This window comes from Ovis aries, chromosome 19 (assembly GCF_016772045.2).
Source record: "Ovis aries strain OAR_USU_Benz2616 breed Rambouillet chromosome 19, ARS-UI_Ramb_v3.0, whole genome shotgun sequence".
Classification (NCBI taxonomy): domain Eukaryota; kingdom Metazoa; phylum Chordata; class Mammalia; order Artiodactyla; family Bovidae; genus Ovis; species Ovis aries.
In genome coordinates, this window is record NC_056072.1 from 2,685,082 (window position 1) to 2,711,154 (window position 26,073).

Below are 26,073 nucleotides of genomic sequence, written 5' to 3' on the forward strand. Positions count from 1 at the left end.
CTGCGTGTCTCTCCCTTCCCCCTCTTTCCCATGTCCCACTGTCCTTCAAGAACATCTCGAAACCCAGAGGTGTCTGCTCCTTCTCTTAGCATGACAAGCCTTCTTCTCTGCTTACCTGTGCTACCCATCTTTCAAAGTCAACCTAAATTTATCCTCATCTTTGACATCTTTCCTAACCACCCCGACACTCAGTCCTTGGTGACAGCAACTGTGGGGCCGTTAGGGTCTGATGTCTGAACCCCAGTGATCACTGGGGATGACAGCTGCAGCTCATTCCCAGGACGATGGGCCCTCCTCCCTCTTTTACTCCTGGGGCAGCAAGCCCCTCAGCCCCCAATTGTGTGTTCATAGTGTGATTGCTTATGAAATTTCTTCTGTTTTGAATTGCCAATTACATTTCTATGATTTAACTTAAAAAAAAAAAAAATGACTTCTCTTTCCCAGGCAGATTGTAAAGACTTTGTCCCCAAACGACCTAGTTTCATTTGAGGGAGGAGATGGAATATACTGTCTGGTACCAGGCAGTGAGGTGCTGTTCTTGCCAGTACTTCTCACAGTGTAATGGTCCAGCTGCCTGTCTGTTTTTTTTAAAGTCACTCACAGTCGTGTCCGACTCTTTGTGACTCCATGGACTGTAGCCCACCAGGCTTCTCCGTCCATGGGATTTTCCAAGCAAGAATACTGGAGTGGGTTGCCATTTCCTTCTCCAGGAGATCTTCCCGACCCAGGTGTTGAACCTGGGTCTCCCGCATTGTAGGCAGACACTATACCGTCTGAGGCACCAGGGAAGTCCTACAAGCCTTATATTGTCCAGCTTTAAGACCTAAGAAAGAGCCTGGAGTTGGCAACAGAGACTTCAATGGTTTAATGGACAGGGGGATCTTACACGTCTGAAAAAGGGCCCTGGACCAATGTCCTACTGTCTGGACAGTGGGCAGGATGTGGTGGCAGTCTTCACTCCCCAGAGACAGGGGGATATTGTCAGTTCTAGAAATAATGGATGTCAAGCTGGCACTTGGTTACCATGGAAACTAGCAGAAGGGCATGCCCCTCACCATTCCCTGGATTAGAACAATTACAAGCTGGGGCAGGAGCGAGTACATAGGAAAGTCAGAGTAGCTACAGGTGAAGCTGGTTCTGGTTGGGCAGGGGATATACAGAGCAAGAGAACAGTCACTTTTCATGGCCTGACCATACACTGTTTTATGGGGCACACAAAAACCAGGACTTTACAGATATTCTTGCTTCAGTTCAGTTCAGTTCAGTTCAGTCACTCAGCTGTGTCCGACTCTTTGCGACCCCATGAATTGCAGCACGCCAGACCTCCCTGTCCATCACCAACTCCCGGAGTTCACTCAAACTCACATCCATTGAGTTGGTGATGCCATCCAGCCATCTTATCCTCTGTCGTCCCCTTCTCCTCCTGCCCCCAATCCCTCCCAGCATCAGAGTCTTTTATGAGTCAACTCTTCTCATGAGGTGGCCAAAGTATTGGAGTTTCAGCTTCAGTATCAGTCCTGCCAATGAACACCCAGGACTGATCTCCTTCAGAATGGACTGGTTGGATCTCCTTGCAGTCCAAAGGGACTCTCGAGTCTTCTCCAACACCACAGTTCAAAAGCATCAATTCTTCGGTGCTCAGCCTTCTTCACAGTCCAACTCTCACATCCACACATGACCACTGGAAAACCAGAGCCTTGACTAGTTGGACCTTTGTTGGCAAAGTATAACATCTCTGCTTTTCAATATGCTGTCTAGGTTGGTCATAACTTTCCTTCCAAGGAGTAAGCGTCTTTTAATGTCATGGCTGCAATCACCATCTGTAGTGATTTTGGAGCCCCCCCAAAATAAAGTTTGATACTGTTCTTGCTTAAGATAAGGCTAAAGTAGGGAGTGTCCATTTAAGGTATTTTTCAAATTGTTTATTTAAATAAAAAATTAATAATGGTTCAAGTGATAGTTATGGCAAAAACTATGGAAGTGGTACACGAATGACTGCAAGAGTGTTAGATGGTATATTTATTTCTCACAACAACTTTGCAAATTAGAAGCAAAAGTCCGGAGAAACGTTGGGACTTAGCCAACCTAGAAAGCGAATGGGTCATGAAACAGGATTCGGGTGACAGTACCTACACGTCTCTGACTAATGCTCTCCAAGGTTCCCCCTTTACCAGAATGCATTTTTTTTATATATATAAGGAATTTTTCGTTCAACTGCTGACGTGTTTGACTGACTCATATTTTTTTTACCCCACCTCATCTCCTCAAAAATATTTACTTCCTAAATTAAATCCTTCCCCTCTAGAATGAATTTGGTGTGTTTTAAAACACACTTATAAAACATACAGGGAACAGGGCCCGATTTCCTGCCTGGCTGAGTGAAACAGTAATTCTCCAGCTTGGCACCTCACCCTGCAGCTGTGATAAGGACCGTTATGCCCAAATAGGCCCTTAAACGGAAGACCTGCTGAGCTGAGACCCACTTTCCCAGCCCTGTTCCACCGCGTCAGCTTCTCTGCCAACTGACCAGGCGGAAGCAGCAGCAGGGGAGGAGGGCCTGCAGGTAGGTGGGGAGGGAATCGTTTTTTTTTTTTTGAAAGCCTTAAATCCCTCACAGGGAAGCAGCAGCTGCTCCTTGTTTTTCCAACATCTGTCCCATCTGTCCCCCTCCGCACCTTCGGGGGCTTGAGCTAGTTACACGCAAGCATAAGAAGGGGGCCTTTCTGAAGGCTGCTTGGTGAATGGGTATGGGCATCATTGCTACCGCGAAAGTTTCTACTGGGAAGGGGGCAATTGGGGTTCTTGAGGACGGTGGCTATCACCTTCCTTCATTTTTCTCACACACTTAACAGCTTCAATCGACAGAGTGGGGATTTGTAGCATCATCCAAGGGTATCATTTCACAGGACAGAAGTGTCCCTTGCGCCCATTTCCTACTTGTAACCTCTAGGAGAGGCACAGGCTTCCGATGGGGGCGGGACGGGAGAAAGATGCTGCATATAGCACAAAGTTGCTGCACCGCCTGGAAGAACTGCTCGCCGCATTTAGCAGCGCACTGCTCTCACCGGCTTCTTCACCAACACTGTGCTTTTTCAGAATTAGAGATTTCATTTTTATCCAGTTATTTCCCCCTAGTATTCAGAACCAAGGCTAGAACCTGGCAGGCCTGACACAGACACTTCTGAAGGAACGAACGTTAACGAAGTGCAAACAAAGGAGCAGGCTGGCTTCTCAGGTTCGAAGGCAGGAGAGAGGAGAGAGGCTTGGGATTGAATGGAGTCTTCAGGGCTGTGGATCCGCGCCCGCAACCTCACGGACGCAGGCGGGCAGCCGGCGCACAAGCTCGCGCCCGGTCCAGGCGGCCACGCCCGCTCCCGGGGCTTCCCTCGGGCGAGTCCCTCCGCTCGGGTCACGCGGCTGGGGACGGGTCGGGAGTGCGCAGGCGCGGCGGGCGGCGGAAGTCGCGGCCGGGAAGTAGGAGGCGTCGCAGCCGCCGCGCTTTGCGCCGGGCGCCGCGCTCCTCCTCTCGCCCCCGTGGGCCGCCCCGCCCCGCCTCCCCTGCGGCCCCGCCCCACCCACTCTCGCGGGCGGCCGCGCGGCTGCCGCCTCCCGCGCGTGGACATGGCGCTCGACCCCGCAGGTAAGGCGCGGGAGGCGGGGGCGCGGAGCCGGGGGGCGTGCAGGGGGCGGGGCGGGCTGGGAGGCGCGACGCCGAGGCCGCCCCGCCCTCCCGCGTCCCGGCCCGCGGGCGCCCGGCGCCGGGGCGGGGGCGGCGGTCCGACGGGGCGTGCGGGCGAGCGGCTTCCTAGCGCCTGCCGCCTCGCCGCCTTTCTCTTTGGGCCCTTGGGGTCGCAGGCTCCTTTAAGTAGCTGCGGTCCGAGTTGAACGCGCTGACCGGGGCGGGGGTCGTTCCGCTGGAAAGTGTCCCCAGAGAGCCGGTCGCTCCCCGTGACTTCGCGGTACCCGGCGCGAGGATGCTCGCTGCACGGCGGGGGACGCTGAGGGGCTTTGGGACATGCCCTTCGTATCAATATTATACTCAAGGCGTTGGGAGGAGGACTGGCTTCCAGCCTTTGGAGAGCCAGAAGGGAGACAGCCTCTGTAGGCCCGAGGAGAAAGAAGTGGACGAGTCTCGTGGCTGGGGACTCAGAGACCCCTATGCCCAGGCCTCATGGAGTAAACAGATACTTGTTGCGGATTCACGGTCTCTTCTAGGCCCTGGGAAACTGGTCTATAGGACAGAAAGACCCTTACTCTGTCTAGAGCTTGTATTCTAGGGGTGCAAGAAAAGACATCACCGACCCCCTCACCCCCACCCCCCCCACACGAACTTTTACAGATAGTGGTAAACGTTATAAGGAAGGTAAGCGGTGTCAGAGGTAGATGGTAAAGAGAGGACCACTTTAGGTGGCAGGTTCGTGTGAGTTGGCATCTCCAGGACCAGCGGAGGCTGTCCTGGAAAGAGGGAAGGAACCAGTGTGCTAGGCGCTCCGAGGTGCAAGTACTTCAACTCTTGGGTTGGACTGCGGTCCGGAGCATGGAGGAGGTGCTGGGAAAGTAGATAGAACCTACATGTTGCAGTGCCGAAAGGCCCTGATAAGTGCGCGTTTGGACTTTTCTTGATGTTAACAAAAACCTGTGGAGGCTTTTAAAGACGGCATACCTTTATCGCTCTGGGAGCCTTGTAGAGGGACCAGGAGTGGAAGGTTAAGACACACTGGCAGCGGTTCAGGCCAAATGTGTTGGTATATGTTGGCCTGGGATAGTATTAGGGAAAAAATGGGGAGAAATACAAAGCTTCAGAAGATGTTTTGGAGGAGAAATTGACAGGACTCGCTGTTTCATTGAGCAAAAGGGAGACACAGGGAATTCCTAGGCTCTGCAACTGGATAACTGGTGATGGTCAGATCTAACAACACGCTAACCATTTGAAACTCAGACAAGAGCAGGCTCGGAAGCAAGATTGGAATGGAAAGTTAGAGAGCGGACTCAGCTAGTAGGACTATTTTTGAAAATTTTCTTTGTTTAGACTCCAGAATACAAATATAGTGAGGTCCGCTCTTTTAAAGTTAATTTGTGTTTGGTTCATGGATTGAAGCATAGAGTCTTGTTTTGATATTTGTTTTGCTTCTTACAGTACACAGTGGTATGTTTCTTGCTAAATGAGTAGTATGCCAAATGATGTAGGAACATCTATTTTCCCATTGGTTTATGTTAGATTTTTAAAAATCTTTATACAAGTTTGATCTGCATTTGGCAGCAGCCTTTAAACTGACTTTGTAGGGTCCATTTTTCTCAAAGAACTCTGAACCCAACAATGCATACTTACTCTTAAATGTAGTTTTATTTAAGCAATTTCCCTTTTTGTTAACGTTGAGGTAGTAACACTCTCTGAAGCTTATCAGCCATAATTCTGGCCACTATTTTCTCTTACTATTTGAATGCAGAGAGAAAAAGCTAGAGAGTGCAAAACACTCAGAGAAGGTGACTGAGGAGAGAGGGAAATTAAAAAAAAAATACTAGTAGCCATTTGCACTAGCAGATGTTTACCCTGCCCAAGCCTCTGGTGATTTAAAATAGTCCACGGGGAGTTCTAACCTGCAGAGGATTGCCAGGGCTCTGTACTCACCCGGGCTTATTGACTTGACCTTCAGCTTTGTTTTCTTAGCAGCCAGGGAAGTTTGCCTTGCATCTTTAGCCCTAAGTAGGGCCTTTGATAATGCAGTAATGACTCAAGAAATACGCAGTATAGGTCATTCTCCTATGAAAGGACTTAAGAAGTTGAAGTATACAGTATGTATATTGTATGTACTGTATATATTTAAGAATCCAGTCAAACTGAGGTGATTGAAATTTTAGAGGTTGTTTATTGATCATCTGTAGAAACGGTGTTACAAGTGACACTCGTTTGTTTTTTTTTAAAGATCTTATAAACATTGTATTGAGCAAAAAGGGAAATCACCAAATCAAATCTATAGCACAACACATTTATGTAGATTACAAGCCATGCACACGAACAGCACAATCTGTTTTCTGAGGATGTGTGTGCTTAGTGATGCCTGACCAGATGGACTGTAGCTCAAGTGGTACTTGTTAAAGTAGGGTTTCCAGAAAGATAAAACGATTACTTACGGTAATACAAAGTGGATATCTGTTAAAGATTTTCTCCAACTCAGTAGTGAGGGAGCCAGTAAAATGTAAAAACTACTCGAAAAACATTGAAATGGTAGATACATAGAAAATGTCATAGATGGTTGGCTTAGGTAAAAGCTGATTAATTTCAGTAGGGCTATGAACTTGGGGGGTTATCTTTCCACTGGTTAGAAATTATTTCTGTCTCGACTGGACAGAGTTCTAGAATTTAACCTCTGCCCCTAACAAGTTGTAAACTGGCCCAGTCACGGGAAGCCCAGCCCAATGCTGTCCTGAAAGGACACCCGTGAAGCCTTCGCTGCTTCCAGAGTTCAGAGAAATCATCTGACGTAATTTGTCCAAGGTGGCGACTCTCAGGAACCTGGGCCTGAGAAGTTTCTTACTTTTCCTAATAACTAGGAGAAGAGTTCTTTCTGCCCCATTGTTCTTCTACTCTTTCCCCTTTGAGCTGGGTAGGGGGTTTCCCTTCCCATCTGTTGCCTGGTCCGCAGCGGGCAGCACAGGTGACGTTTCTTTAAGCGCATGCGTGGCCTTTTGTGGCTCCCTCCATGGGTGTTTTCTTCCAGAAACCTACTCGGGAGGAATGGGTAGTGAGCAGGCTCAGGGTGGGAAGTGGGGTCAGGAATTTCATGACATGCCATGAGTACAGGTTTCGAGTGTATGTATCCTGGGAGGATGGCATCTTGGCAACTCTGGGAATACTTAGGTTGCAGGGGTTCTTTCAGTGGTTCCCATGGAGCTGGAGGTAGATGGGCTGTGGGTATACCAGCGCTCGGTCACTGGAAAAGGCCACTCTTGGAGTTAGACAGCTAAACAGGTTGGGAGAATCTGTTTCTGTTTCCTGAGCATTGTGTGATTAATATGTAAAAAAAAAGAAAAAATACTATAATGTAGTTGATTAGAAATTTTTTTATTTTTTAACTGCTTCTGTGTTTTTACAGTATCCTGTTAGATACAAATTATATTCATGGTTCAGGGGTAAACGTCTGACTTCCACGTTTTATAAATTTTTAAGGTCAAAGCATGTTTGCACTACTACAAAATACATTGTTTTTGTTTGCCTCATTTGATTAATTTAACAACCTGAAATTGTTTTCCGAAATTGAAAAGCCCTGGCATGAGCAGGGAGCACAAGGGAGAGAGAAGCTTTGAGGCCACAGCGGTGCGTGTGTGGAGGCCCCGGGGTTTGGGCTGTGGGTCACAAAATGGCTCTTAAACCCATTTGTGGGGGTTGGATTTCATCCAGGAACAGCAGAGAGACACTGTGAGTGCTTAGGGAAGGGAGTGACAGTAGAATTCCTCTTCATTGTGCATTGCTCTGACTTTTGATCAGATGGGGATCGAGATCTCAGCTGAGCCCTCTGCATCGAGGTGTCAGACTTGGAGGCACGGGAGAGGTCTGTTGCTAGTGGGTGGTTCTAACTTTGACCACCCAGCCAGTGTCTTTCCTGTGTCTTCCTCTCCTGAAATCAATAAGCACTCTGTGGGCTTCACAAGTGGCTCAGTGGTCAAGAATCTGCTCACAGTGCAGGAGTCACAGGAGACAAGGGTTCGATCCCAGGGTGGGGAAGATCCCCTGGAGGAGGGCATGGCAACCCACTCCAGTCTTCTTGCCTGGAGAATCCCCATACAGAGGAGCCTGGTGGGCGACAGTCCATGGGGTCGCAGAGCCAGACACGACTGAAGTGACTTAGCATGGCATGGTGCGGGGAGACCACTGACGGCTATGTGGGTGTTCATTCCTCATCAGAAAACTCGTTTTGATGGAGCCTCTGTTGATGATTTTTGCCGGATTCAGTCTTCCTGTGATGGTTGCAGAATGATTTTCTGCCTCCAACATTCTTTCCGCTTAGATGGTTATCTCTCCTTTAGACAGTTGTTGACAGTTTGCTTTAAACGACGAAACACTTTGTTTCTTATTGATATTATTGGCATGGATTCAGGAATTTGTTTTCTCAATGGTGTTATCGTTTGTCACTAAATATTTCAGTGCTCACATTTTCTCAGATTTGGCCACCTAGAGTTCCTTCACCACCTAGAGTTCCTTCACCACCTAGAGTTCCTTCACCACCTAGAGTTCCTTCAGACCTGCTTCTGGGTCCTTGTGACGTGCTCCCATCTTTTTTTGAGCGTTTCCTTCACTTTTCACACAGAAAGTCCTGGCCCCTCTAGGACCTCCCCGGCCCAGCCATAGGATTACTCTTGTTTCGGACAAGCCCTGGTTCCTTTATTTGGGTGGTCTTGGAGCACAATATGTAGGAAAATCCCGTGGATGGAGGAGCCTGGTAGTCTGTAGTCCATGGGGTCGCTAAGAGTCGGACACGACTGAGCGACTTCACTTTCACTTTTCATTTTCATGCACTGGAGAAGGAAATGGCACCCCACTCCAGTGTTCTTGCCTGGAGAATCCCAAGGACGGGGGAGCCCGGTGGGCTGCCGTCCGTGGGGTCGCACAGAGTTGGACACGACTGAAGCCACTTAGCAGCAGCAGCAGCAGGGCATCACCTGAGTTTTTCATGTGCAGGGATTGATTCTTGGAGTGCAGACCTCCGGGAGAGAGAAGGGAGTAGCAGCTGAATGGAGGAGGCTGAGAAAGGGTGTAGTATGGGGGCTTGTCTTTGTCTGAAGCAAAGGAATCGGGCTTTGTGACCCCCTGTCAGCCCTTGTCCACTGCAGGAGGAGGGAGAGGGGCCTGGAGAAGGAAAAATACCAGGTGCTACCACCCTCGGCCCAGGTGGGGTGCTGGGAAGGTTGCAGGCTGGGTGAGCAGGCTCTCTCCCCTCCATCTCGGCTACAGGGAGAGACACCAGAAGTTCAGTTTCGTTCAGTCGCTCAGTCATGTCTGAGTCTTTGCGACCCCATGGACTGCAGCACGCCAGGCCTCCCTGTCCATCGCCAACTCCTGGAGGTTACTCAAACTCATGTCCTTTGAGTCGGTGATGCCATCGAACCATCTCATCCTCTGTCGTCCCCTTCTCCTCCCACCTTCAATCTTTCCCAGCATCAGGGTCTTTTACAGTGAGTCAGTTCTTCGCATCAGGTGGCCAAAGTATTCGAGTTTCAGCTTCAGCATCAGTCCTTCCAATGAATATTCAGGACTGATCTCCTTTAGGATGGATTGGTTGGATCTTCTTGCAGTCTCAGGGAGTCTCACGAGTCTTCTCCAACACCACAGTTCAAAAGCATCAATTGTTCGGTGCTCAGCTTTCTTTATAGTCCAACCCTCACATTCATACATGACTCCTGGAAAAGCCATGGCTCTGACTAGACGAACCTTTGTTGGCAAAGTAATGTTTCTGCTTTTTAATAAGCTGTCTAGGTTGGTCATAACTTTTCTTGCAAGGAGCAAGCATCTTTTAAAATCATGGCTGCAGTCACCATCTTCAGTGATTTTGAAGCCCCCCAAAATAAAGTCTGTCACTGTTTCCACTGTTTCCCCATCTATTTGCCATGAAGTGATAGGATCAGATGCCACAATCTTAGTTTTCTAAATCTTGAGTTTTAAGCCAACTTTTTCACTCTCCTCTTTCACTTTCATCGAGAGGCTCTTTGATTCTTCTTCACTTTCTGCCATAAGAGTGGTGTCATCTGCACATCTGAGGTTATTGGTATTTCTCCTGCAGTCTTGATTCCAGCTTGTGCGTCATCCAGTCCAGCGTTTCTCATGATGTACTCTGCATATAAGTTAAATAAGCAGGGTGACATACAGCCTTGATCTACTCCTTTCCTGATTTGGAACCAGTTTGTTGTTCCAGCCTATAAATAACTGATCTGAGACTGTTAGGAATGTTAGTATGTGCAGTGAATCAGGTGGGCAAGTGAGGTAGGAAGGAGGACCCCTGTGCGTATATGAAAATACACGTGTGTGCTGTGTCCAGGAGTGTCATGGGGTTGTGATAAAGAAATGTAGGGAACACTGGCCTGAGATATACTTTGTTGTTTAGTTGCAAAGTTGTGTCTGACTCTTTGGCAACCCCATGGACAGTGGCTTCTCTATCCGTAGGATAACAGATGCCAAATTGTGCGCGCTCTCTCTTTTTTCCCCTTTTTGCCTCTAGGCCTTTGACATGCTATTCCTTCTCTTTGGACTGTTTCCCTTTCTGTTCCACCCTCACATCTAAGTCTTACTCTTTTTTGAAATCAGTTTCATAGAAGGCCTTCCTTGATGTCACTGCCTCTGGTCTTTATTTTATTTTAATATTGTAACAAAAATAATTTTAATATATGGACTATTAAAAACCACCAAAATGTCAAATAACCAGTGTGTGGAGTTTCTTTCATGCTAGATCTAGAATTTTTTCTTTGAGAAATAAAATGAAAGCTACATGTATCAAATAATTTGAGAGATGAGGGAAGATCGGATGTGAAGGAATATTCACTTCTGTGGTGAAGAGTGTCTTTCATCTGGTTCTGTGTCTTTAGCTTTATTAGCATAGGGGGAGGATGGGCCAGTTAATTACATCTAGATGGTAGGAGATTCTCCACTAGCCCGAGCAGGCTCTGCACTGTTATGCAAACAGCACCGAATTGAATTTGGGAATGAGTAGGACTGAGTGTTTCAGACTTTGCTAGTAACCTCAGGCCCTTCAGGAATTCTGAATGGCATATTCTGAGATTTGAGGATGACAGGGAGGGGGAGTAAGATGTATCAGATGCTAAGGCCGCTTCAAGCCTTAAACTTGGGTGTGCTTCATTTCTTGTGCAGGTGGGCTCAAGGGGTTCTAGACTCAGCACAGAAAGCTCATGTTTCGTTGACTGGATTAGTATGGTTATTTGTCTCTAGGCACGTTATTGATGCTCAAGCTGAAGTTCCAATACTTTGGCCACCTGATGGGAAGAACTGACTCACTGGAAAAGACCCTGATGCTGGAAAAGAGGAGGAGAAGGGGGCGACAGAGAAGAGATAGTTGGATGGCATCACCTACTCGGTGCACATGTGTTTGAGCGAGCTTTGGGAGTTGGTGATGGACAGGGAGGCCTGGCGTGCTGTAGTCCATCGGGTCGCAAAGAGTTGGACATGACTGAGCAACTGAACTGAACTGAGGGGTGTTATTACCTTATTTGTAGAAATCTCCTAGACTTGATATAAGTGGGCCACACAAAATGTGCCCAAATGAAAACATTGATTCCTAAGTTAACCTTATCCCCGCATCAGCCAGCTCCTTTTACACTTTTACATTTTTAAGTAAAGAGATTGAGGGAAAACATTTTTAAGAACAATCCTGTGCTGTGTTTTTGCTGGAGAACTCTTACTGGTTTTCCATATTTTAATTAAGTGTGTGTTCGTCACTCAGTTGTGTCCGACTCTTTGTGACCCCCATGGACTGTGGCCCGCCAGGCTCCTCTGTCCATGGGATTCTCCAGGCAAGAATAATTCTCCAGGCAAAAGGGTAGTGATTTCCTTCTCCAGAGGATCTTCCCGACTTAGGGATTGGACCTGGGTCACCTGTAGTGCAGGCTTTTTTACCATCTGGGCCACCAGGGAAGCCCTAAGCATGACTAATTGAAAGACGATTTTAAATGTTTATGTTGCAGAACAGGGCACATCAATGTATCTGCAATCCCCAGCCTGATAATTGGTAGATAGTGGGCACCTAATAAATGTTTCTTAACAGAATGAATATCACATGAATAAATATATTTTTTCAACTATTTGTTAGTATAATGATTATCAAATAGGAAATTTTATACATACGTGTCATTTATTACATAGTTTACTGAATTTTTACCATATACGAGGAGTAGGAGGGAATTATGGAGGGTAACGAGATGTGGTCTCAGACCTTATTATAGTTGTATTTCTTGCAGTGGTTCTTAATCTAGAATCTAATATAATTATCTGGGAAGCTTTTAAAAATACCAGTTCCTGGATGTTACCCAGCATGTCTGATTTAACTGGTCTGGAGTGGGGCCCAGACATCAGGTGTGGTTGTTAGATGCAGCCAGAATTGACAACTTCTGTTACCAAATCCTATCTCCATCCTCTCGGGTTGCCATAATAACATTCTCTAGACTGGGTGGCTTAAACAATAAACGTTTATTTTCTTGCAGTTTGGAAGACTGGCAGCCTGAGATCAAGGTGCTGGCCGATTCAGCTGCTGTTTTTTCCCATTCTTAGCAGGGCCACCTGTCTGATTAGGGCCCTCCCATGTTGCTAAGACTTCTCTCAAACTTGTGTGCTGAGGAGACTCAGATGTTGGCCTCAGCTCCTAGGCTGAACTCAGTAGATCGGCCCCTGAAAACTTCTGTATTGAGACAAAGGAAAGGATCTGTCAGAAAGCAGCATCTATTATCCTGGCGCGGCAGCAAGGCAGAGGACAGGTAGTGGAAATCCTGCAATCTGAAAAGCAGACTGAGAGATGTCAAAACCTTCCGGTTGGAATGGGGCAGACATTCTATGATGGGCACATTCTAAGCCAGGCTCTTCCCTGGTGACTCAGGTGATGAAGAATCTGCCTGCAGTACAGGATACCTGGGTTCAGTCCCTGGGTCAGGATGATCCTGTGGAGGAGGCACTGGCGACCCGGTCCAGTATTCTTGCCTGGAGAATTCCATGGACAGAGGAGCCTGGCCGCCTACAGTCCATGGGATCACAAAGAGTTGGACACGACGGGGTGACTGACACACTTTCATACTCATAACGTACATACATGTCGACTCATTTACCCGTAATCACCTCCAGCTAGAGTCATTTCGAGCTTAGGGCTTCCTGAATCCTCCGGTGGTGGGAATGCAGTTTGGTCCTTGGCGACCACTGATCAAGAGAAGGCAGTTTCTGCAGGAAGTGTGCTACTCTGGGTTCTAAGTCCCCGTGTGATCAGAGCCACAGTGTCTGGGCGTGAAACGCCTTGGGCTTAGTGGAAGGAGAAACCGCTTTCGGGTGCTGGGCTTAGGGAGCACTTTGGGTGGTGGTGAGTGAGTAAGCCTTGATAAAGGAAATGAAGGGTGGGAGATGGAGGATAAAGGCAGCAGACAGGCGGAGTCTGACTGACGGCTTGCTCGCTGCCCGGCGCTGCAGGATCGATCTGTGCTCTCTGAGCCTCGGGTTCAGAACCCCCGCCCCTGCCTGTGATGGTGTCCGTAAGACGATCCCTTCACCTCCACTTCGTCCTTCTTTCTGTAAGATCTAAGCTGATTGTCTGATGGATTGATTGATTTTTAGCCAAGGAGAAGAATATAACCGCTGGGATGGCAGAATAAGGATTTAAACAATAGAAATTTTAAGTTGAACTTCTGATCCTGGTGGGACTTTGGAATTAATAACAGATTCTGGAAAACATGGGTCAAGTAGATTTGGTGATAGAGAGCAGCACTGAGAACACAGCATAAAAAGTGCCAGTTTAAAGATAGAGTCTGGGGGATCGCCTGGGCAGGAACGGGAGTGGAGCTTGCTTTGGGAGTGTTTATTCGGCTTTTAGCGTTACCATTGTTCAGAGTATTTTCAAGACTTTTAGAATTTGCCTTCAGCCTCTACAGTACATTTATCTTAATATCTTATTATCTTAATATTCTCATTTTGGTCAATTTTTGTTTTGAAGGTGAACTTGAATTTCAGCCGCAGTTAGCCAGAGGCAGTCTGATGAAGGGAGTAGATGACCCTCCTTGGGGAACACTGCTCCCCAAGAAGGTTGCATTGTAATTTTAACTCAGCCTGGCTCTAAAGGCCACCCTGAGAACGATGTCGTGAGTCTCTGCAAATGAACCAATTTCATTGCTTCTTATGGCTGAGTGATACTCCTTTGTATGTGTGTACCACGTCTTCCTTACCCGTTTGTCTTTCAGTAGACATCTAGGTTGCTGCCATGTCCCGGTTGTTGTAAACAGTGTTGCGGTGAAGGACCTAGAGGCTGTCATTCAGAGTGAAGTAAGTCAGAAAGAGAAAAACAAATACCGTTTATTAATGTGTGTGTGTGGAATCTAGAAAAATGGTACAGATGACCCTATTTGCAGGGCAGGAATTGAGATGCAGACATGAGGGATGGATGTGTGGCCCCATTTGTGTGTGTGTGTCTCAGCTGCTCAGTCGTATCTGACTCTTTGCAACCTCATGGACTGTAGCCTTCCATCCAGGCTTCTCTGTCCATGGGTTCTCCAGACAAGAATACTGGAGTGGGTTGCCATTTCCTCCTCCAGGTGATCTTCCCAACCCAGGGATCGAACCCATGTCTCTGGCCTTGGCAGGCATATTCTTTACCTCTGCACCACCTGAGAAGTCACAGGGAGGTGAAGGGTGGGGACAGATTGAGAGATTAGCATTGGCATATATATGGTTAGTGGGAAGCCGCTGTATGGCTCAGCTTGATGCTCTGTGATGACCTAGAGGGGTGGGATGAGGGGTAGCAGGAAGGTTTAGGAAGGAGGGGATGTCTGTATGCTTACGCCTGATTCACGCTCTTGTACAGCAGAAACTGACACAGCATTGTAAAGCACTTATATCCCCATTTTAAAACGTGTGAATGATTCGAGCAAGCACTGAATCTTTGAAATAAGTGAATAAGCTCTCAATATAAAAATAATTTCCCTGCTCTATTATCAAAATGGTCCATGTTTTTTGTTAAATTTTACGAACTGTTGAGAGAAGGAGAAGGACCGGGAGAGCTTGGACAGCCAGAAGCCACCGAGGAGCACTCGTCGGTGTGGGGGTAGCCCGCCGTGTCCGACGGGCGTCGGAGGGAAGGCACGTGAGTGAGGGGTGTGTTGCGGGGAAGTCCAGGCGTGCTGCCGTGTATTCCTCTCTCAAATGTCTGCTTACGTAGACGTGTCTCCTGTAGTAACATGACTGATTTCCTAGTAGCTGTCCATGGGAAATTGTGCCCATAGCAAAACACAGCCTTGAGGTTTTACCAAATAAAGTAACTGTGAAGCCTCATCACTGCAGGCATTACGGTCACAGCGGAGGTCGCAGCGCTTCTTTAAAACGGGCTGGTCGTCTTGCGTAAGCCAATCTCCTAATTCGGTATGCTTTGAGACGGGCTGTCCCTTCCTGGCCTCATCTCGGTTAAAACGACGTGGGTGGCAGAGGAAGTTTTCACACCTCGCAATCTGCAGAATCTGAGGTCCAAGAAATAGGTGCTTTTGGGAACCGGGCACATGTGGTGTAAACGCAGTGGTTACTGCCAGTGGGAGCTGATAGCACAGAGGAGCTCAGATGTGGCGCAGCGATGGTGGCACGCTGGCCTGTGTGACCCAGAAGCTGAGCAGAAACAGGCACTTCTGCCTCATTGATGTGCTTTCCGGGTCTTGTGAGTTCGAGACTGTAAAAAGTTCTTTGGTCACCGACTGACCTAATATTTGATGTTTACTCCCCGCAAAGGTACTTTTTCAGCCAGCTGACAAATCAGTCCTTTTGCCTTTTCTAAAATAGTTTTCTTCATGGTTGGAATCATTGAGCTTCCTTTCTGATCAAGAAATGTGAACTGTGAAGTTTTGAATTTTGCTTGTTCAAAACGATGCTTCTGAAACCAACATTCTTCTTGTCCAAGAGTTCCTGCAGGCTTCACCAGGGCTTTGGAAGCTCTGGGACCTAGTTTACTGAAGTCCCCTGAAATAGACCACTGTCCTAGGGGAGGGGTTGGGTCATGGAAGAACTTTGGAACCTGCCCCTGGGTTATTCCCCTCTGCTAGAGTCTCCACATTTTTCTGTGCAAAATGGAATCCAGGTACTGAACCTGAGGGGCGCTTAGAAGACTGAAGGGCATTCCTGGCCTTTGTCTGGAGGTTTCGTAGCCAGAGGCAGCTGGACTGTTGGGAGGAGAATCTTTCCTACTCTGTAGTTTCCTTTTTGTTTTGTCGATTCAAGTGTTGCTTAAAGGAAAGAGGACGGGACACAGGCCTGCCTGTCTTTGTCTTCCCGGTCTTGGTCCCCGGCCTCCCATGCCTTCCTCATCTTAGGCACTCACTGTAGAAGAGGGTGTGAGTGAGCTGGAGGGGGCAAGGAGGTCTGGTTGGGGCAGGAGTGTCTTGAGCACTGAGACCAGGGTCCTTGCGGGCTCCAGTGTGAAGCGCACAGGGTGAAGGGGCCTTTGGCCAGCCCCGGTCCTGCTGAGTGGTGTGCAGCGCCATCTACCTGGGGCCCTTCCATACAGAAGACGGACCCGAAGGAGAAACTGTTGCTAATAAGAGCACCTTTGCACGTTTCCTACAAGCGATTGTCTGGTTTTTCCTACAGAGTAAACACCGTCATGGTAATGTCTACAGGAACAAATGGGCAACTAGGAGGTTCCAAAAAACAAAAAAGTGTCATTATCTAAATGATAGCAATTACATTAGTTGTGTTAGAACGTTTTCAGTGTTGAAAGGCGCTCCTTGCCCTGCTGGGGTCGCCTTCCTGGGGGAAGCTTCTGTGATGCTGAGTTGTGTCACTGCTGTCTGTGGATTCAGGGCAAGCACTGCTGTCGCTGGTTTTGTGTGATCCCGGGCGGCTGTGTGGCAGGAACACGTGAGCCCCAGAGCAGAGTCTGCACTAACAAAGTTAGCCAGTGAAGAAGGTAGAAACTGACTTGTAGGTGGTGATAGAATGTCGAGGAGTTAGAGCTTTGAAAATTTGCCCTGGTGGTGTTACCCTGATTCTTCATTTCAATATAAATCCATGTGACTGTAGAGTAGCAAATTCTCAAAATTTGATTTTTTTTTTTTTGCCAGCTTTGATGCAGATGTATAACATCTATGTAGCGTATTGACACTGAATCACCCTGTAATTTTGTGAATAAAAAGTGCCATATCTATATTTGTAGTATCAAAGGAAACTTTGAAATATGTACATATGTACAGAATCACAATTAATTGAAAGTTGACTTTTAATGATTAGTATGCTACCAAGTGTTAGCAGAATTTATATATATATATATATATTTTTTTTTAAGCTTTTTTTTTTGTTTGACTGCTCAGCATGCAGGATCATAGTTCCCCAACCAGAGCTAGAACCTGTGTCTCCTGCAGTGTAAGCAGAATCTTAAGCACTGGTCTCCCAGAGATTTAACACCAAGAGTGCGGAAAATCGAAATCAACATTCGCATGATTCATATGATTTTCTTTGCCTTAGGAGGTTTTAGATGAATGATCAGAAGGACTTCTTAACAACACATTTAAAAAATGTTTCAGGAACACTGCAGGTTGTGGAGAGAAAGGGTAGATTCCTGAGGACGCGTTGGAGATAAGCCGTCTGGTTATAGGTGTGTGAGTGAAGGGAGGAGCTCAGATGCTGAAGCCGATTGTGTAGGCTAGGTCGGCACGTCACAGTTTCTCCTCATCTCTTCAGTAGTTGCACTGTTAATTGTGCGTGCGTGTGTGCACGCTCAGTTGTGTCCAACTCTCTCATGACCCCACAGACTGCAGCCCACCAGACTCCTCCGTCCATGGAATTTTCCAGGCAAGAATACTGGAGCAGGTTGCTGTTTCCTCCTCCAGGGGAATCTTCCGTGTAAACCCATGTCTCCTGCATTGCGGGTGGATTCTTTACCCTGATGACTGTGGTTTGCACTACAGACAAGGAGAAAGAAGTGTGTGGAGATGGCTCCAGTTTTATTGATTTTCTTCCAAGTAGTTCCCAGCTCTCCACTCACACGGTGTCTTGTCGTAGGAATCTCATATTCAGTTTGTCGAGTCAGAACTGCCCTCCCCGCTGGACTTCGTCTCCCTGCCTTGGTGAGCGGTCACCTCATTTCACTGTGAGACGAAACCCTGGGAGCCCGCCTTGCCGCATCCTGGCCCCTCTGTCCGCGCAGCCCCGCCACGCCTCCAAGGCTGCCCTCTCAGTCCTCCCCTCTCTCCACCCATACTCGGCAGTTCCTTCTGTGGGCTAGTGTTCTTTCTATCACCTTACAGCGGCTCTGGCGAAACTAAGGAAGATGAGAAGGCATGAATCAGTAGTGTCGGTCAGACTTCGACCGTCTATGGCCTGGGCAGAATCTGGTAAGGCTGGTAGGCTGTGAATGGTTAGTAATATTTTCAAAGGGTTGTTTGGAAAAAAAAAAAACAAGGAGCATGCATGACAGAGGTGGTGTGTAGCCCACACAGCTTGAAATATTTACGTTCTGGTTCTTAGCAGAAAGTTTGTTGACCCGCTGGCAGGCAGTAAAAACTGGGATAAAGGTATAAGTGCAGTAAAGAGGAAAAAGTCACGTGAACATTTCCATATCGTTATTTTGAACTTGTAGATGGAATGGATAGTTACCTTGAAAAATACCAACTTACTGAAAACTGCAGTTGACTCAAGAATGAATAAAAAACCTTCAGAAAATTTGATCAATAGATGAAAGTCTTTCTACGACTACCTAGATAGCATATTGAAAAGCAGAGACATTACTTTGCCAACAAAGGTCCGTCTAGTCAAGGCTATGGTTTTTCCAGTGGTCATGTGTGATATGAGAGTTGGACTGTGAAGAAGGCTGAGTGCCGAAGAATTGATGCTTTTGAACTGTGGTGTTGGAGAAGACTCTTGAGAGTCCCTTGGACTGCAAGGAGGTCCAACCAGTCCATTCTGAAGGAGATCAGCCCTGGGATTGCTTTGGAAGGAATGATGCTGAAGCTGAAGCTCCAGTACTTTGGCCACCTCATGTGAAGAGTTGACTCATTGGAAAAGACTCTGATGCTGGGAGGGATTGGGGGCAGGAGGAGAAGGGGACGACTGAGGATGAGATGGCTGGATGGCATCACGGACTCGATGGACGTGAGTCTGAGTGAACTCCGGGAGTTGGTGATGGACAGGGAGGCCTGGCGTGCTGCGATTCATGGGGTCACAAAGAGTCGGACATGACTGAGCGACTGAACTGAACTGAACTGAACTGATGACTACCTTGGGGCTTTCCTTGGTGGCGTAGAGGGTAAAGAATCTGCCTGCAATGCAGGAGACCTGGGTTCGATCCCTGGGTCAGGAAGATCGGCTGGAGAAGTGAACGGCCACCTACTCCAGTATTCTTGCCTGTAGAATCCCATGGAGAGAGGAGCATGGTGGCCTATGGTCGATGAGGTCACTAAGTGTCAGGCACAACTGAGCGACTAACCCTTTCCAGTGCACACATACTCACAAAACCTGACTAAACCTGGCACACACATATACACACAGTTCAGTTCATTTGCTCAGTTCTGTCCAACGCTTTGCTGCCCCATGGACTGCAGCACACCAGGCTTCCCTGTCCATCACCAACTCCTGGAGCTTGCTCAAGCTCATGTCCTTCGAGTCACTGATGCCATCCAACCATCTCACCCTCTGTTGTCCCTTCTCCTCCTGTCCTCAGTCTTTCCCAGCATCAGGGTCTTTACCAATGAGTTGGCTCTTCGCATCAGGTGGCCAAAGTATTGGAGTTTCAGCTTCAGCATCAGTCCTTCCAATGAATATTCGGGACTGATTTCCTTTAGGATTGACTAGCTTGATTTTCTCAAAGAGTCGGACACAACTGAGTGACTGAACTGAACTGAGCTTGATTTTCTTGCAGTCCAAGAAAGTCAAGAGTCTTTTCCAACACCGCAGTTGGACTTGCAAAGAGTCGGACATGACTGAGAGACTTTTACTTCAGTTTGATCAATGATTTAACTCTAACTGGATCTCAAAAATGTCAAGAGCTACTTCAGCAACTGAGCAACTTTACTTTCTTTTCTTTCTTCTTAAAGTCAACTGATTATAGCCTTCAATCACATCTACAAAATACCTTCACAGCAAGAGCTGGATTAGTGTTTGTTTGAGTAACTGGGGACTAGCACCTAGCCAAATTGGCCATACAGCTGACCATCACAGGTGGTTTCTGTCAGATTTTTCACAGAACTGATAATAATGTTTATCTTGTACAGTGTTTCAGAGAATACAAAGAAAAGTCCCTAATTTATTGTTTAAATCATATAACTTTGATACCAGAACAACACAAAGGTAAGAGAGGAAAGTCATGGGCAGGTCTCAAAATCAAGATAACTGCAAAAAGTCTAAACAGAACTGGATTCCCCAAGGTGCAGGTGCTGCTGGCTGCTGCTCAGTGTTCTTCTGAAAGGTGTTGACAGTAAGAATTAAAAAATGAAAATGCAGAGCTGTCCTTATGCTTGTCTGCATGGAAATCGGAACAGAATCTGTTGGCAGAGGATTAGAGTTAGAGTTCAGTCAAGTTGTGTTGGGTTTCCGTGGTGGCTCCGATGATAATCTGCCTACAGTGTGGGAGACCTGGGTTTGATCTCTGAGTCAGGAAGATCCCCTGGAGAAGGGAATGGCAGTCCACTCCAGTATTCTTTCCTGGAGAATTTGATGGACAGAGGAGCCTGGCAGTGTACAGTCCATGGGGTTGCAAGGAGTCAGACACGACTGAGCCACGAACACTTTTACTTTCAAGGTTGCATTGATTCACTCAAGCCTGTGTGTGTGTGTGTGTGTGTGTGTGTGTGTGTGCTCACTTGTGTCTTTGTGACCCCAAGGACTGTAGCCCAGCAGGCTCCTCTCTGTGTGGGATTTCCCAGGCAGGAATACTGGGGTGGGTTGCTATTTCCTCCTCTAAGGGATCTTCCTGACCTGGGGATCGAATCCGCGCCTCTTACTCCTCCTGCATTGGGCTGGCAGGCAGGTTCTTTACCACTAGCACCACCCGGGAAGCCTACATACCAGCAATAAATAATTACGTTTTTTGTAAACAGATACCTTTACCAACAGAAATGAGTCTAATGAAAGATGGACAGTATCTTGAAGGATTCTTTTTAAACAAATGTTTTTACTTTTGCTATCTGAATAATGCTGTCCTAATAAAATGCAGTGGGTCCAGCCAGCTGCCACTGTGTAATACCATACTACCTGTGTGTTGGGAAAAGTCTCCTTGTGAGTGGACCTTCACAGGGCAAACCCATGCTGTTCACAGGTCAACTGTGTTGGTTTGAGAGTTTAAATATGAACATTTATGGTGTAAACTTCCTTATAAGCCCTGCTTCAGCTTTGTCTTACACGTTTTGATATGTTGTGCTTTCATTTTCATGCAGGTCAGTGTCTTCTTTTAATTCCTCTTCTGCCTTATGAATTATTTAGCAGCAGGGTGTTGTTTAATTTCCAGGTATCAGGAGATTTTCCTGCTATCTTTCTTTTATTACTGTCTGGTTGACTCCATTCCATTTGGTTTTTCTGTAGTGTTTTTGAATGCATTTCTTTGTCTTTTTTTAGTGGTGGTTCTGAAGATTACCTTATGCATACGTAGCTTATCACAGTCTAGTAGGATCAACATTTTATCTTTCAAATAGAACGTAGATATCTTACTGCCAACGTTGCTTTGTCCTGTTCCCTTTACAGTGAAGTCGTCCTTTATAGTGCCTCTCTGTATACTGAGAATGCTATATTTTTTGCTTCTGTCAAAAATAAATCTTAAAACTAAAGAATAAAATAGCTTACTGTGTTTACCCTTTCTGTTGCCCTTTCTTCATTCCTGTTATTCTGAGCTTCCTTTTGTTAGTGTTTCCTTCCTGTATGAATAACTTCCTCCAGCCCTTCTTTTAGAATAGGTCTGCTGGCAGGAAATTACCATAGCTTCTTTTCATGTGAGTTGTCTTTGTCTTCATTCCTGAAGAATATTTTCACTGGTTATAGAATTCTTGATTGACAGTGCTTTTCTTTTAGTACTTGAAAATACTATGCCACTTCCTTCTGGCTTCTTTGGTTTCTGATGAGAAATGCTTTGTCTTTTGAATTTTTGTTCCCCTGTATTTCTGATACTTTGATGATTTTTCTTTCTCGTTTTCAGAAGTATAAGTGTGGTTTGTCTGGGGGGTGTATTTCTTTGGGTTTTCAACTGTTGTATTGGATTGATAGGGTTCTGTCTTTTCACTAATTTGGAAAACTTCCAGTCATTGTTTCTTCAAATATTTTTCCAGCCTTGCAATTGTTCTTTCCTTTTTATGAGACTGTGGTAAAATCAATGTTAATTTTTTTTTTTTTTTGTTCTTCCAGGTTCTTGAGCCTTAGTTCATTTTTTAAAAAGCCATTTTCTATTTTATAGCTTGGGGAATTATTGAATTATCTTCTGGTCCTCTGACTTTTATGTCATTTCCATTAGATTTTTGTATGTTAATGTTGTGTCTGGAAACCTTGCTAAACTCACTTACTAGCTTTAGTAACTTTTTATAGATTCCATTGGATTTTCTATATAGACGATCATATGACCTTCAATTAACTATGGTTTTATTTCTTTCTTTTCAATCTAGAAGCCTTTTATTTTTCTTGCCTAATTACACTGACTAAAACACCCAGTGTAACGCTTAATAGAAGTGGTAAGAGCAGCCTTCTTTGGCTCACTCCATTTTAGGAGAGCCATTCAGTACTTCAGCATTAAATGCAATGTCAGCCGTGTGTTTTTCCTATAAATGCCATTTATCATGTTGAGGAAGTTCCCTTCGTTTCCTACTTTATGGAGGTTTAAATTAGGATTGGATATTGGATTTTTGTCAAATATGTTTTCTGTGTCTGTTGTGATAACCATGTTTTTTAATATGATGAATTACAATTTTTCATTTTTTGAATATTAAATAAATCTTGCAGTCCTGGGATAAACCCCACCTGGTCATGAAGTATTATCCTTCTTATAATTGCTGGATTCAGTTTGCTCATCTTTGTTAAGATTTTTACATTAGTATTCATGATGGCATATTGGGCTGTAGGTTTCTTACAATGTCTTTGTCTGATTTTGGTATCACGGTAATGCTGGCTTCAGAGTAGTTTTCTGAAGGAGTTTATGTGGAATTGATATTATTCTTTAAGTGTTTGATCACATTCACTAGTAAGGGCTCTCTGGATCTGGAATTCTTTTGTGAAAAAACTTTTGATTACAGATTCAATTTCTTTAATAGGTATGGGGCTATACTGATGATATGTCCTTATGAGTTGCTGCTGCTGGTGCTGCTGAGTCGCTTCAGTCGTGTCCGACTCTGTGCGACCCCATAGACGGCAGCCCACCAGGCTCCCCCGTCCCTGGGATTCTCCAGGCAAGAACACTGGAGTGGGTTGCCATTTCCTTCTCCAATGCATGAAAGTGAAAAGTGAAAGTAAAGTCGCTCAGTCGTGCCGACTCTTGGTTTGGTCATTTGTGTTTTTCAAGTGATTTGTCTACTTCATCTTTGTTGTCAAATTTATTGGCCTACATTTACAAGTTAAATACATTATTATTATATAAAAGGTGTATCATTTCTGATGTTTGTGACCTCTCTTTTCCTGGCTAGGTTGTTTATCAATTTTGATAATCTTTTCAAAGAACCAGTTTTGGTTTCATTGCTTTTTCCCATCATTTTGCTTGTTTGATCATTTTATTTTCCATTTCACTGATTTATGGTTTGATCTTTATTATTTCTTTTCTGGTGTTTCTTTGATTCTTTTTCCGATTTCTCAAGGCAGGAGCTTAAGTCATTGATTTAAAGACCATCCTTTTTCCAGTGTAGACTTTCAGTGCAACAAGTTTCTCTATCAGTACTGTTTTAGTGCATCACACAAATTTTGATATGTTACGTTTTCTTTCATTTACAAAAACTTTCTAATTTCCCTTTTCATTTCTGCTTAGACCCATGGATTATTTAGAAGTGTGTTGTTTAGTTTCCAGAGGCTTGGAGATTTTCAAGAGATCTTTCTGTTACTGATTTCTACCTTAATCACACTGGTGTTAGGACACATACTTTGTATGATTTGAATTCTCTTACTTAGATTTGTTTCATAGCCCATTCTGTAGTTTATCTTGCTAAATATTCAGCTGTTATTGAGTGGAATATTCTATAAATGTTACTTGGGTCAAGTTAGTTGTTGATGTTACAGGTTTATTTAACATGTAGATTTAAATGTGTGTTTTCTAATATGCTTCACATTTGTACATCACAGATTCGTTTCTGTTGATCAAAGTATGTTCTCTATTACTTCTTGGGGCCAATTTTGTTTTACGAAGAAGGTTACGCCACTATCTTCCATCTGTCAAGCTCTGTGTGATGTAGCCCTGTCTCTGCTGGGTATAGGCTGAGCTGAAATCCACAGAAGGTAGCAGAAATGTGGCTGACGGCCCCCACGACAGGCTCGGAGAGAAGGCTGCTCTGTTTTCCCTTGGTTTTCTTGGGCTGCTTGCTTCTGCTCATCACCTCCCTGCTGTGTCCTGTGGAGGTGATTTGGTTTCTCTTCCTCATTGAACCTGCCCTCAGTCTTCCTAGCCCACGTGTCAAGATATATATGTGAGGAAAGAAGTCTTGGAGTAAACCCTCCAGGCCCAGCTTTTGTGGGTTTTGAAGTCAAAGCCTGTGGCTGGAGTCTCCCAGGTGAGCGCCATACACAGAGGCAGAGAAGAATCAGTTCTGCTCCACCTACCTGAACGCCTGCCTGCGGGCTCCCTGTGCACCCAGAAGGGTGTTTGTTCTGTATTCACATTGGATTAGCAGCTTGGTGGGTCTCACTGTTACAAAGATCATTTCTTTTTCAGTAAGATTGAAAGAGATAAGCTTTACAGTTCCTACATATCTGAAAATACATATTTTCCTCCCATTTTTAAAGTCTTCATTGAATTTGTTACAGTATTGCTTCTGTTGCATGCTTTGGTATTTTGGTCACACAGCATGTAGGGTCTTAGCTCCCCAACCAGGGATCGAACTCTCATCTTTCACATTGGAAGGCAATGTCTTAACCACTGGACCACCAAAGAGCCTCGAAGTTATTTCACCATCATTTTCTTGCATCCACATCTTGCTTATGAAACATGATGTGAATCTGGTTCTTGTTTCTCTGTGTGTGGGGAGATGTTTTTTTTTCCTTTTGAAGCTTTTAGAATTTTTGAGCTTCAGACTTTCATCAGTTAGGTGATCTATGATTTGTTTTTGTCTGAGGGCTCATATATTTTTATTTGCCTCAGTACATTGATTATATTTATTTGAAAGTCTTATTTCCTGTACTCTTGAACTGTCTTCGGAGTTGTTTACTTCTTGATTCATTGTGGTGGGCTTCTCCCTTTCACTGTGTTGTCCTTATCAAATTTAGGTGATTCTTGGCTGTTTGGTTGTTGCTGATTTTATTTGCTTTTTGAGATGATGCCCCCTTACCGTAACTGCAAATGCTGTATCACTTCATAGCTACATCCAGAGGATGCTGGGGACCAGGAAAGGTTTAGGAGTTCCTGGTCTTAAGTGTCACTGGATACATACTGAGAAACTTCCTCATCTTTTGGAGATAAGTGCCTGTATTTGCTTATTTTACCCAGTCTGAAGGCAGCAAGAGTGACCTACTTTGACTCCTGCTGTGGTTATTTCGACCACTGATACTTTCTCTAGGGACGTCTCCTCTCTGTTTCTGTTGCTTCAGAGTGTGGGGCATGCTTCCCGCTTTTGGCATCCGTTTTTTCCTGGGAAAAAACTCTGAGGATAAGATTGCCTCCTTTAATCTGATCCCATCCACCTTTTGCCTTTTGGAATTTCTGATCATGTGGATGCCGGGAGAATACTTACCTCTTTGGGTTTTAGGGCTCTCTGGGAATTTGAGGAGCATGCTGGGGGGAGTCTGGAGCAGGAGCCCAGGCCTCCGTGTTCATCTGACTATGGTAGTTGTGTTTGAGACACACAGAAACTTCCTGTGCTTGGTTTTCCTTTGCCAAGGTAGTTCTACTTTTTCTTCTTCTGCCAGCTCTTTCTTAAGGTACTCATTGTTAGCTGGAGAAACTACTTATATATGTCTCTTAATCTTGGATCTCTTCATCTATCCTTGAGTCTCAGTGTTGATAAAAATTCTCTTCTTATGGATTATATGAATTAAAAAATGATACTGCTTTAGTCTATGACTTTAATTGTGTCAAGACTACATGGAATATGTCACCAAATAAAAGTGTTACAGTGTAGTTTGCAGAAAGTTTTAGGAAGATGTTACCTATATCCCTCATGTTTTTTTCTGCTGTATTTAAAACAATGTTTAATGATTTTCAGTGACTTAATTACAGCTTCATGAGGTTATAGAAG

General features: G+C 45.5%; 1 protein-coding gene across 6 annotated transcripts in view; it reads left to right on the forward strand.

The window, feature by feature from the left end:
- The first annotated feature begins 2,529 nt into the window (after nt 1-2,529).
- CMC1 (C-X9-C motif containing 1) overlaps nt 2,530-26,073 on the forward strand; it is an 81,082-nt gene continuing 57,538 nt past the window's right edge. For 2 of the 6 annotated variants that reach the window (XM_015102210.4, XM_042235766.2), the window contains exon 1: nt 3,481-3,640. In XM_015102210.4, coding sequence (XP_014957696.1) covers nt 3,622-3,640 — 19 coding nt within the window. In that variant the 5' untranslated portion in view covers nt 3,481-3,621. Of the gene's footprint in view, nt 2,564-3,480; nt 3,641-13,938; nt 14,018-14,740; nt 14,835-17,736; nt 17,797-17,976; nt 18,064-26,073 lie in introns of those variants that run through there. The other 4 variants (XM_060402072.1, XM_015102208.4, XM_060402073.1 and 1 more) reach the window with 4 other exon arrangements.